This window comes from Scophthalmus maximus, chromosome 3 (assembly GCF_022379125.1).
Source record: "Scophthalmus maximus strain ysfricsl-2021 chromosome 3, ASM2237912v1, whole genome shotgun sequence".
Classification (NCBI taxonomy): Eukaryota; Metazoa; Chordata; class Actinopteri; order Pleuronectiformes; family Scophthalmidae; genus Scophthalmus; species Scophthalmus maximus.
Window position 1 is genome coordinate 1,653,982 of NC_061517.1, and position 13,031 is coordinate 1,667,012.

General features: G+C 41.5%; 2 protein-coding genes across 2 annotated transcripts in view; one reads left to right on the forward strand and one right to left on the reverse strand.

The window, feature by feature from the left end:
- The window catches only part of hmga1a (high mobility group AT-hook 1a), a 212,612-nt gene that overhangs the window by 47,089 nt on the left and 152,492 nt on the right, over positions 1–13,031 (forward strand). The window lies entirely within an intron of this gene.
- LOC118317002 (metabotropic glutamate receptor 4-like) overlaps positions 1–13,031 on the reverse strand; it is a 55,034-nt gene that overhangs the window by 7,995 nt on the left and 34,008 nt on the right. The window contains exons 5-7 of the mRNA XM_035645398.2: positions 12,327–12,527; positions 6,349–6,485; positions 3,197–4,132 (exon numbers count right to left, since the gene is read on the reverse strand). Of these exons, the coding sequence (XP_035501291.1) occupies positions 3,197–4,132; positions 6,349–6,485; positions 12,327–12,527 (1,274 nt within the window). The remainder of the gene's footprint in view (positions 1–3,196; positions 4,133–6,348; positions 6,486–12,326; positions 12,528–13,031) is intronic.

A 13,031-nucleotide genomic window follows, 5' to 3' on the forward strand; every position in this document is an offset into this window, starting at 1 on the left:
TTACTGCGTATAAATGTTTTTACCCTGAGGTTTTAGACAACAGCTTAAAGTTTGTATCTCTGAAGTCGCTGACAGCTGCAGCTCACAGCTGGGTCGCAGATATACAGCTACAGGCAACGAGCACGGAGCAGAGAGAAATATCCGACAGCACATTAGAAGTGCCTGCCAATGATTTTTCATTTATGATAATCACCCCCAGTGCTCAGACGCAACCCTTCTCTGATTTGTGGATGTGGGGAACGTGGTGAGTCAGCGCAGCGGCTGTGAAAACAAAAGGTAGATCTCATCTGATACCGACGCATCGATACTGACAAGCAGCATAGATCCAAATACAGACAAACAGCTAAACAATAAAAGACGAAGGAACTAGCTGGGGGTAACGGTGTACAGTGGAAACACAGCTGGCAGAAATCCTTCACGGAGGTTTTCGCCGGAGGTTTTGTTCTGACACTACGTTCTCAGACGTCACAGATGACTGAGTGGTTCGGCGGGGGAACAGCCCACAGCGACCCTGAACCACGCCGCGTGTCGCCGGTATTGGATGATGTTTCCAACATGAGGTTGTGGACATATGTTGTTCGTATGTTGAGCCCTCACAACATTTATCCGCTCACGTCATGTTTTAGGACAAACAGTCAATAGAGGAAGTATAATACTTCTAGAGTTGGGTGTCGTTTGTTTTTTTCCCAATACCAGTGGCAAATCAACACTTTTTCAACAGATTTTCTTATCGCTTAGGCAAATTGGAACTTGTATTCAACATATTCACTGTTAACAGTTTAAAGTAAATTTAACTTAAATATACAAATATGAATATGTGTAGAAGTCTTAACAAAACCCAACTACAATGATTAAACACTAAATAGTTTCAGAGCTACTATTTCAGTAAAATGCACTGTCACCGAAATGAGATACAGAAAACTGTGTTGTGATTCAGTTGTGATACCTGACTGAAACAGCATTTCGGTACCAAACCCTAAATATTACAAAATACGAATGTTTTCAATCAGGCATCGTGAAACTTCCCTGGCGTTTTTTATTCAGGTCGAACATTGTGGTTCAGTGAGAAAAAGCAAAGATGTGCAAAATGAAATAAGTAGCATGACCTTTCTGTGACTCTGGTGTTGATGTAATTAACAGACTATAGAGAAGCTGTGCACAAATGAGGCGCCGTAACCCCATGTGAGTAGAGGAAAAATATGTTGCCGCAAAATGGAAGTGATAGGACGTTGTTATTCTGTCGCGCTGCCGGTGGCACACGGGCGTTTCTCTGTGACAGAGGGGGAGTGTTGTAATCTCCGGAGAAGATTACACGTGGCCTGGGGGTGAGCAACGGACAATATTGCTGCCCCCTCCGGAGTCCAGAGTGGAGTCGCTGTGCGAGGGGGAGCCGGGACCCTTGTCCACCTCCATCGGCCCCGGTGACATAAATTCTCCCTGACGCGTTGATATGATTGCCAATCTGCTCCATCGGTACGGCGAAAGGGAACAGGGCTGAGGGCGGCAACCTCGGCGAGGCAGGACCATTATGAAGTTTATGTGTTATTAGGCATCAAATCTCATGTCCAGACAGCTGCCAGAGCAGAGCTGTCCCTGTAAGTACATAAAGCATGAGAGCAGAGACACTTTGGACTGAAGGTTTCCTGAATGTAGATTAAGTGACAAGCAAAATGTTTTATCCTGCGACGTCTTGTCGGCACCAGGACAACATATGGAATATACATCACAGATTAAAAAAGACAATCTTATTAATAATGAGATTAATGAATTCCATGTGCAATGTTGCAAATTAGCAACACCAGTGCTTTTCTGCAGGCAAAAGTTATGTAATTAATAACTTGTCAATGGCTGCATTCCATCAAGGTTGGCGGTAGTGACCCACTGGCTCGGATTAGTTGTAAACCTAATTAAAATGACCTCTTGTGTTTATGATCAGTCAAAGTTTCTGATGTGAAAAGGCCGTTAACTCAAATTTGGTTGGTCTCATTTGTTTGAAACACAATTTTTTATTACTATTGACTCTATGACTATTTTCATTAATCCATGTTCAATTTCTGAATAGTCATTTAACGGTGTATCTCAGAGAACACTCAGGGAACTTTCACACCTGCCTTGTTTCGTCTGGACCTTCGAAATTTTCACTTTGATGACGACAGGACGTAGGTTTGTTCAATTTGGATTTTATTGAAATACTTTTCAGTGTTTCCCTTACCATTGAATTGGGGGGGTGCCCCGCAAATTCCCTACTTAGTTTATCTCCCCCCCTCTTCAGTAGCAGAGATGAAGAAGGGATAGAAAATGAAGAACAGAGATTCTTTGTAGGCCTTGGTCAGTTTCATCCTTATTTAACTACCGATCAAACCCTTGGAAAGGTTACACAGTTCCCGATACAGTGAGAGTCTGTGTGAAATGATAAAGCAGTTGAAAGAATATTCCTTTCTGCCAACAGCTTCGATCGTCCTCCAGCAACAAGCCACAGAGAATATCAAGTCCAGTCACCAGTTAGCGGTCATGTAGCGTCAGCATCAGCAGACACGCTGCTCCCGAATGATGCTAACTGAATTTGACCCGGTCCACTAACAAAACATATCTGGGAACGACGGCCGAGTGGATTCTGGATTGTGCCACAGGGTCATTTTCACATTTTTGCTGTACATGAAGCAAAGGAAACTTTAGAATATGATTAAAACTGGTAACTGTGTCATTTGACAGGCTGGACCACAACAGGGACTTTTATATTATATTCCTGGAAGACGACGTGAAGTTTGTTATTCTGACATTTAAAAATAAAATGTTATGCTTCTTCACAAACGTGTACTGTGACGTGAATGAATGTGCAGTGATTAACTACACGGCATCACCCGCCCAGACAAGCCGAATCAACCAAACACACACAAACACAATTAAAGCAAACAGGTCTGAGCAAAAACCTGAGCTGAATCAATTATCCTCACAAGTCGACTCTAAGAGCCTCGTGATCCTCACAGTGCAGCACAGAGCCCATGGTCTCACGATGAATGGAGGCTGATCGCCGAACAACGTACGTAATGAGACGCACAGCAGATTTTTAAAAAAAAAGTCTGAATGGGGAAAACTGGGGCTTCCAACATGCAGACGTGAATCTCAAAGACTTGCTGCCTTCGCCAGATCTAAAGGAATAAATCTGGTGGGTCATTGGTATGTCTGAGACGTTTACCTTCTCTGCGGATTGCGATGTCCCGAAGAAGATGGGGATGAAGGCCAGCCAGACGATGCAGGTGGTGTACATGGTGAAGCCGATGGGCTTGGCCTCGTTGAAGGTCTCGGGAACCCCTCTGGTCTTGATGGCGTAGACCGTGCAGGTGACCATGAGCAGCATGCTGTAGCCCAGCAGACAGATGAGCGACAGGTCTGATATATCACATTTCAAAACGCCTCGGGCCATCACGGGATTGGCCGTGCGCTGGTCCTCGTAGTCGATGATGGCTTGCGACGGGTCAACGCCGAACCAGATGCACACCCCGAGGAGCTGCACTGATATCAGGCTGAACGTGATCACCAACTGGGACGCCGGCGAGATGAATCGCGGGGCGCTGACCGACATCTTGCCCTGCTCAAAAATCCTGTAGATCCGATTCGTCTTGGTCAGCAGCGCTGCGTAGCTTATACTCATCCCCAGGCCCAGGAAAATCCTACGCAGGGAGCATATCACCACGTCGGGAGTGGAGATCATGAGGAATGTCGTAGCATAGCACAAGAAAATCCCCGTCAGCAGCACGTAGCTCAGCTCTCGACCCGACGCCTTGACAATGGGCGTGTCGTTGTAGCGTATGAAGGTGACGACCACGAACAGAGTTGCCATGATGCCCAGGACGGCGATGAGAACGGGGATGACGGCCCACGGGGAGCTCCACTCCAGCTTGACAATGGGAATGGGATCGCAGCCAGTGTGGTTGCCGTTAGGCCGCAAATCGAAGCGGCACATCTTGCAGGTGTGAGTGTCTGCCTGATACTGGTAACCGTCGCAGTTCTCGCAGTGCCAACAACACGGAATCCCCTTCACCGTCTTCTTGCGCTGGCCGGGACGACACGGCTGGCTGCAGATAGAGGACGGGACTTCTTGTGATCCGCCAGGCCACTGCATCTCGCTGGTCTGGAGGGAAAAGTGGGAGGAAGAATTAGCAGAATTTCAACATGTGAACACAGTTTTACTCATTAGCTGTTTACAGGCGGCAAAAACGTTTTCCTGTTCACATACAAAGATCGCAATAAGAGACTGTTCATGTTAGATGGGTTGTAACACAAACTTCCGCAGAAAGACCTTTGTGTTCTCAAAGGAAACATCCGGACTTCAGTGTATGTCTGAAAGCAGCTGTACACACTTTCAAACTAACGTTTAACCGCCAGTAAAGTAAAAAAAAGGAAAAAATTTGTTTCACTAGTTCCATATTAATCATCGCTACATAATGCACGAGGACTCAATTCAATTAAGACTTGGTGGAATGAACAAACTGTAAATGGGACATTCGCCAATTGAGTGGTGTGTTTGTGTTCACTCACTCGATTATTACTGGACAGGAAGCGACGGCCGTTTAATCGTTTCCCAGGAATGTTGCACTCACTTGAGCGACGATAAGTAACTGGAGACTAGTTTTAGTCTCAACACAACATGGACCTCATTTATTTTTGTATTTTAGCACAGTTTGCTCAAGACCTTATTAAGAGCAGCAGCGTGTGGAGAGGGAATCAACGTTTTCAGTTTTTCAACCAAACATATGGATGATTGAGATTTTGGTTTTAGAAAATCTCCATATGGAATTCTGTATTTTTCTTAGAGGTCACTGCACGAGAAGCTGGTGAGTGGATCCGTGTGCAGCAATAATCCTGCAATGAATGATTATTTTCATTATCGATTAATCTGTTGATTATTTTCTTGATTAATCGATCAGGTGTTTGGCTCATGAAATGTCAGAAAAGGGTGAAAAATGACGATTGTGTTTCCCAAAACCTCAAGATGATGTTTTGTTTTGTCCAAACACCAAAGATATTCAGTTTACTGTCACAGAGGAGCAAAGAAACAAGAACTTACTCACATTTTTGATGCTGAAATCAGAGAATTTTGACTTTCTTTCCCATTAAAACTACTTGAAGCGTTAATAGATTATCAAAACAGTTGGCGATTAATTTAGTAATCGATTACCAACCGATTAACTGTTACACCTCTAAACTCTGGACCTTCTCGTCTACAATAAAACTAATATCATACCTGCAGAATGTGCATTTACAAAAAATAAAAACTCCTGCTGGGGGGTTCATGTATAAATGATGCATACAAGGAAAATAATACACAAGCATTGTTCCTCTCAATTTAAATCAAAGTGGTTTCGATGTAACCACATGCAACACTGCAGATTCTGTTCCACGCATATATTTATCTTGAAGAGGAAACCGGTAAGACTACATATTAATATTAGCAAATGTCCAAATAAGGTTCATGTGGGAAGACGTCTCGGAAATATACTGTGACACATTCTGTGTTGACCTGAACCATTTGTTACCCTGTATGTTTGTTAAAGGCAAACAGAAAGGGGAGGATTTATTATTAATATTATGCTGTCGGCTGTTGCCCTATAAAACCCCAGGCATGAGCAGGATGCGCTCCGCATAATCTGTGATAAGTTATGAGAAGGTGAATACCGTCGATATGAGAGTCGCTGTAAATGTCACGAGTAATGGTTTCGAGTTAAGAGTCTTCTGTGGCTTTGCTGAAGGAAAATAAATTCAAATGGGAAAAGTATACTTTTGTGGTCGTGTTCGTCCTAATTGATGTACAGGATGCACGGAATTGAACCTTTTCTTGTGAATAGTCGAAATGTTTCTCCTGACGGTCGGAACACTATATTTGGTGAAGCTGTATTTCATTTATAAGACTTCAGGGCTGCAACTAACGACATAAAATGGTGAAAATGTCGATCGTGTTTCCCCAAAACCACAAGATGAAGTTATGTTTTGTCCAAACAACAAAGATATTAAGTTCACTGTCACAGAGGAGCAATGAAACCAGAACATATTCACATTGAAGAAGCTGAAATCAGAGAATTTTGAAAATACTCAAACCTATTAATTGATTATCAAAATAGTTGTTGATTAATTTAGTAATCAATTACTAATCGATTAAATGTTGCAGCTCTTATTAAATGCTTAATGTCCAATTTGATGGTGAATCATTTTCTTTGATGGTTTATTGTAGATATTGACCAGGGCAAAAAGTGTTTTGTCACCCGACATAATTTAACTAATATATATATATATATATATATATATATATATATATATATATATATATATATATATATGAAAATGTCATACGTTTAAGTGGAGCTGATCCGTCCAATGGCCGATGATCTTGTACTCCGTGGTGTTATTGATCATCTGGTATTGGTAGATCTCATAGCGACCAGGAGCGTCTCCGTTCACGTTGAACACCACCGGCGTGCCTGCGATGCCTGCAGACAGAGAGGGGATGAAAACATGTCGTCATAGTCGATGGCAGATTGTAACTTCTGTTTAAAATCTGGAGCTCTGATTGTCTCCGTGTGACCTGACAATGAAATGAGGCTGCAGGGGGAACGTGGAGCCGACGCTGGTGCAGCGTTAGCGATGGGAGCGGAATCGATGTTGACAGCCAACTCCTGTGAGAAGGGCCAGAGCTGCTGTCTGCTCATGTTCCCACATCATTTCACACCCCTTCATTGTGCTTATTGCCCCTTTGCCTGTTATCCACGAGGTCCCTGCTCCCGAGTGCTAACGAACGACAGCACTGATTTCTATTACCGCTCGGAGGTCTCTCTCTTCCCTCTCTGCTCGTTTCTGAGACTGAACTACAAAACTCTCTCCAGCTCTTGGTACGAGGGAGCGAGGACTCTCAGATTCTCATCCCACAGAGCGTCTGTGAGGAAAAGACCATTTATAGCATTCCTACCTTTGTATCAAATCGGCTTTCTTCTCCTTCAGTGCAATCCCCTAATACTCAGCAACTGCGTACAGTCAATATTTGGATGTAACGTACAATAGATGATTCTGCTGCTACAGTTCGTGAAAAGAATAAGACGCTGTACGGTTAAACATCACGACCATAACACGCAACTCAGCTCTTGCACTTCAGGAGAGAGTTGCATGTGTTTCACAACTAATCACTGTGGATGCACCGAAATTGTCACTTTTGAATAAGTGAAAAGACGTTTTTATTGACAGCGTGGAACAAAGGCGCAAGTAAAAGTATTTTATTTTGTTCTAATTTATTTATTTTTTTGAGTTATGTTTTGTTTTGTGGGTATAATTTCTGCTGGAATGTAAAAAAAGAAAAAAAAGAAAGGTCAGTGTTGTATAAATATTTACGAATTATACTTTTGTGATTTATTTTTTCTTTGAAAATTATTCTGGCTTTTTTAATTCCTGCTATGGTGAAAAATTGGCAAAAAAATAGATATAAAAAAACCTTAAAAGTGTTCGGTATTCTGTATTATTTCGGACTTCGGCCAAGTGTTTCATTATTTCCAGCTTCTGATTCAGCCAACAAATTTCATTTTGGTATATCTGTAATAATGACTCTACTCTCCACTGGAGAAAATCCTACTGCCTTTTCCAGAGGCCACGTCTCCCACAACAACAACAACAACAACAACAACAACAACAGGCAGTCGTGTAATTATGAAGATTTTTCTTGCCCGTCTCAGCAATACAGGGAATCGAGTGCGGTGTATTTCCCTACTAATCCCATTGCCCTCTAATCGATTAGTTTCACCTCTTAACTTGCAGGAAGGCGTTTCTGTTTTCATGCGCAGTCAGCAAATATAAAAAAAACAGCTTGTTTGATAACGGTTAATTTTTTCATAATAAGAAAACGCTGCAGGATTTAAAAATCATTCAGTAAAAAAAACATCTCTGTCGGCTGCAGCTCTTCACATATACACCGGAAATTACTTTTTAATGTAACGATGCCTGTCAACATAACTACGTTCTGACTTAATGTACGATACATGAATATGAACTCGATAATTTCTATTGACCTCAATAACAGCCGTTGTATCTACATGCGTGTGTGACATAAGAATAAATGTCCTCTCGTCTCTTCTCCTCTTATGATTAATAAATCACTGGTTTGGTCTATGAAATGTCAGAAAATATGGTATTTTTTATAAAATGTTGGATAACATTTCTCTCAGCAGCGACACAAAACATGTAGGACTTGCACATGCAACGACCAAGCTCAAAAAATAGTCTTAAAAAGACGATAACTTTGTTTACCGCAATTTCGGGTACAATATATCGTGCAACAAAAAGAAGTTATCGTTTAATTCTCACTATTTTTTGCAATGGCTTTGTTCCTTGTTACTTAAATCTTCCCTGTAGTAACTATAATTACTCTCCTGCTCATTGAAATTCCAAACCTTTTCCACGTCCCTCTTGATTTTTTATGGCTCGTTTATGGAAGGCCGACACACATTTAAAAGCTGTCCTTATGAACTGATAGCATTTTTAAACAAACCCTTAATTTTTCAGGACGTCACCGTTGCAGTTTAACGAATCGTTTAATAATCGTTCTCCACTCCGTTAAAAAGCCATTAGAGAAAAACCAGTGCATTTTACAGACGTTGAATAAAAACTGATCAAAACGAGACTCTGCTGCTGTGGAGGAGGTTTCAGTTGAACAATACAATGTTGAAGAAAACATAATTATCATGCTTTCTACATGAATGCAAAGCACTCATTTTATAATACCGGGACTCACACTGTAATTTAAAATGGAGGCCGAACACGTACGTGGTCATTAGTCAGACAGTTGAGAGTTGAGGATCAGTGCTGGGGTTGATTATCTCCTCAGAGTTCCTTCTCTTCTGTCACGACCCTGAACTGAGGAACAGTTTCAAACTGTAACGAATCCTCACGCTTAATATTTTTACTTTATACTGTATGTAATTTGAGATCCTTTGATAGTTTGTATTGGTCTGAACAATACTTGTTTATTGTTATATGCAGAAAAGAGGCTAACAAGGAATCCACAGCAAAGCCCACTGATTAATCACAGTTTGTAATATTTGATTTATTCTCTCCGTCGAATGCTGCGACCTCGAGCTTCCTCAGGTTTCAGCCAAATTAAATGAGTGATCAGGCCTCATTGAAATATTAAAAGGAGAGATATTCTGCTTTCCAGTTTTTGACTTTTCCCTAGTGTGTTATAGATTTTTGTGAATGTAAAAGTTCTGCAAAGGTAAAAATCCCAAAGTTCGTGTTAAAGGGAAAAAAACACTGACGCTCCTGAAACGCCTCGTCAGTCGCCGGACGATACTTCTGTAACAGTGTCATAACTATATATATATATATGTATATATATATATATATGTAATTGTATGTATGTAATTACAGCCAGTTTAACACTGCTTTCCTCTCAGCTTTATGTCTCAGATTGCTGCTCAGTTAAACAAAATGTCCGGAGGAAATAAAAATTGCACTGCAGGTGGTTTTCCTGCAGTTTCCCTCAGCATTGCTGAGATTGTAACGTTAATACTGCGACGCATCGATAAGTGGCAGCTTCATCTACAATATCTGAAGTGCTCAGGTTTCCTCTTTCCTTCAGTCAGCACGGACGAACGTGGACGATTCCCAGAAAACACTGGGATCATGTAGAGTTTCCTGACGTTTTCTTTTTTTTTTTTTCCTACAAACCTTTTAAATTCTCTGTCCCTGTGGTTCCCCACGGCTCTTAAAAAGCAGGACTATTCCGGTTAATGTGGAGCATTGATTTTTCTCAGCCATCCCTGTTTGTTACCCCACATGGCTTCACTGCTGACGACCCTTCCAGGAAAACAAGGCTGAACCATGAATAAAGGAAAAAAACAAGACCAAGATAAATCACATAACACACAAAGTATTCCAGATTAAATCCATCCGTCATTCCTGGTTGATTTGATCCGTCTTGTAAAAACAAAACAAGCTGTAAATCGACTCCAGACTATTTATTCTTTCTTTACTTTACACAGATGAGCACGGACCTGTTCACATGGTAATGAGACAGTCAGGAACAGGTGAACAAGGTTTTAACTGTGAAGAGAGGAGCTACAGGGAAAAACTGTCCTTTCCCTTTAATATCCATCAGGCACCAACAGTAACCTTCATTATCTCCAACTGTAAAGGTTATGGTGACTACATTAAAAACAAAACAAATATCCAAACTAGAGCCCAACCGATATGAGTTTATATATATATATGTATATATATATTTTTATATTTTTATATTTTTTAAATCTGTCAATGATTCCTAAGATGTTTATGACAAAGAAATGTAATTGAGGCTTGATAATTTAGTTTGAACCATAAACTTTATCATAAATAGTTGTTCTGTACAATCAAAGATTTCATATCGAGCGCTGATGCAGATATGTCTGTGAGAGGTTCATATTGGCCGATATTATTGACCAACTGATATATGGGTCCGGCTCTAATCCATACTTTACTTACATCACTGTTTTTCCAAAGTTGTCTCTGGTAAATGCCTATTTTCTTCAGTACAGTTACCAATAAAAATCCATCTGTGATGCGGCCGACCCTTCTGTTGCACTACGACGGCTGGACAACCATTTACCTTCATGGAATAGCAAGGGTCTGTCCCATTTCCCCTCACTTGGCCCTAACCCTCCCATTTTGAGTGTTCCCGCGATATGGCAGTGTCCCATTTCTTTTAAAGATCATGGGGGTTAGTGGTCATCCATGTTCAAACCACTTGAAACGTAGGGTGGTCAGATACTGACTTCAGGTGGAGTGGACGATCTAGTGACGGACCACCCAACTAGGCCACAACATATGTAGTTTGTCATTGTCTTCCAACATGACACACCGAGCTCTCCTGATCTGACAGCCTTAACAGCAGAGCAACATCAAACAAATCACAATCAACCACATCTCTGGTGGATGTTTGGTAAATTCCTTTTTGAATTTGAGCAAATGAAAAACCTTTTCATGTGAATCAAGCCTCTTCTTTTCCTATTTCGCCGATGGTGGTTTTCACGTGGAGTCGAGGCCTAGTTGAGATTTAAACCGTCAGCCACAGAAGTATTATAGTTGCAATTGTTGGTGTGCCAAACAATCTCGTGCTTCCGACCGGCGAACACTTCCAGCAAACTGATGTCGGCAACTGACGTCTGGATTCCTCTGCAACTCATTTACTGTCCATTATCCCCAGCGTGTACTCGCCGCGGTGTGACTCTCACCCAAAGATCCCACTCTTGTGTCCGTCGTATGATTAAATCTATCTAATACTGTATAATCATCTGTGAGGAGGGAGCAGGTCCGAGACTCTGTCAAAGTGCTCTTGTCGCATTACGCTTGATTGCGTGAACTCTCCGACCCTCCGCTCCTCTGACGTACAATTATCTCAAGTTGTCATAACTACTGACGCTGACCCGAGTCCGGCCCCAGTGTGGCATGTACACTTCTGTAATGTCTTCTGCAGACAGCGGATTAAATTTGTGCACGCGCTGCCTCTACAGACTCCTTGTGTGTGCATCTTTTATTGTGTGCGTAAGCCTATAATTAAGTTTCCCAGTGCATCCTATTTATTGCTACAGTATTTAATAGTGCTGTTCCTGTAGAATCATGTATTTATTTAGACTGTGAATCAAAACCTAACTTTGCACATTCTGAATATTTTGTCACTATCAACACTTCACGTCATTTATTATTCCTTCCAAAAGCAGTTGTCGGAAAAATAAACGTCAAAGGTTTCCGCACTTTTGGTGTCTACGTCAATGAAGTTATCAAGAAAGAAACAAAGACAACAGTATTTGTACTGGTCAGAATATGTACTTTACATGAGGGAGTAAAGTAAATGTATTTAACTTGTAGAAATAACTGAATACAATATTTCCCAGAGACACTAAAAAACCTCTGATGCCTGTTTTTTGTTTTGCTGAGAAAGAGAAAGTCTTGTCTCCTCTCACTTGGCGAACTTTGAGCTGAAGATCTCTCGCGTGGGCGAATCCAGTACTGACGAGATAAGGCGGGAAAATCTCACAGAGCTCAGTTTCCTGCTGGCCGTCAACCCTCCTACACATCTCAGCCTCCTCTACTCGCAGGGAGTCATTTACAGTCAGCAGCCTGATAATTGGAGACCAGTGTAGACTGACGAAGCCTCCGCATGGGCACGCTAGTGAATCCTGCCCCAAAAAGGAAGTACAAACACAAAAATGCTGCAGAAAGATTTAGTTTTCCGAGATTGCTTTGGTAGAAGTTACGTTGACTTCTTGTCAGGCCATATAAACAAGCAGCCAGGGAGAATTGGAAGTACACACCTGTGAAGTTGACATTGCGGATGTACTTGAGCAGCAGTGTCCCATTTATGGATTCCATCTTGGCGCAGAGGCCGACTTTTCCAGGACACAGATCTTTGTGCATGTTGTGCAGAGCGTGGGCCATGGAGTACACGGCGTCGATCACGAACTGCACCTTCCCTTCCTGCTCGTACGAGGAGTCCTTCCCGATCCGCTCGTGATCTAAAAGAACAAAAACACAAAAATGACAACAAATGACAACATGTTCCCATGCTGCGTTTCTCTGGCAATCACGACTAGAATATCTTATGAGACAATAACATTTCAAAATAAAAATGTACATAATAAAAGATGGTTGCTTTGTGTTAAAGCGAGCAAAATATAACCTGTCAAGAACCATGATTACTCAATTGTTCATTTCCCCCCCCACAATATAAAATTTTATTCAGAGATTGGCATTGAATGGAACATGTTAACTACTAATTATATGCTATTTCTTGTAGACATCAATCACAGAATCTCCTAACATAAAAATCCAAAATGCCCTCATGTGCAGCCCGACTCATTACGATGCATTGATCACAGATTAGACACAAGATTGTTCAGTCTCCTTAAAGGCCCTTTTTATTTGCCTTTAAAGAAAAGAATAAACTAAGCAAAGGACCGTCAATACAAATGCAGAGTGGAAATATTATTCATGAGCTCCTATAGTTCTTATCCTCGTTC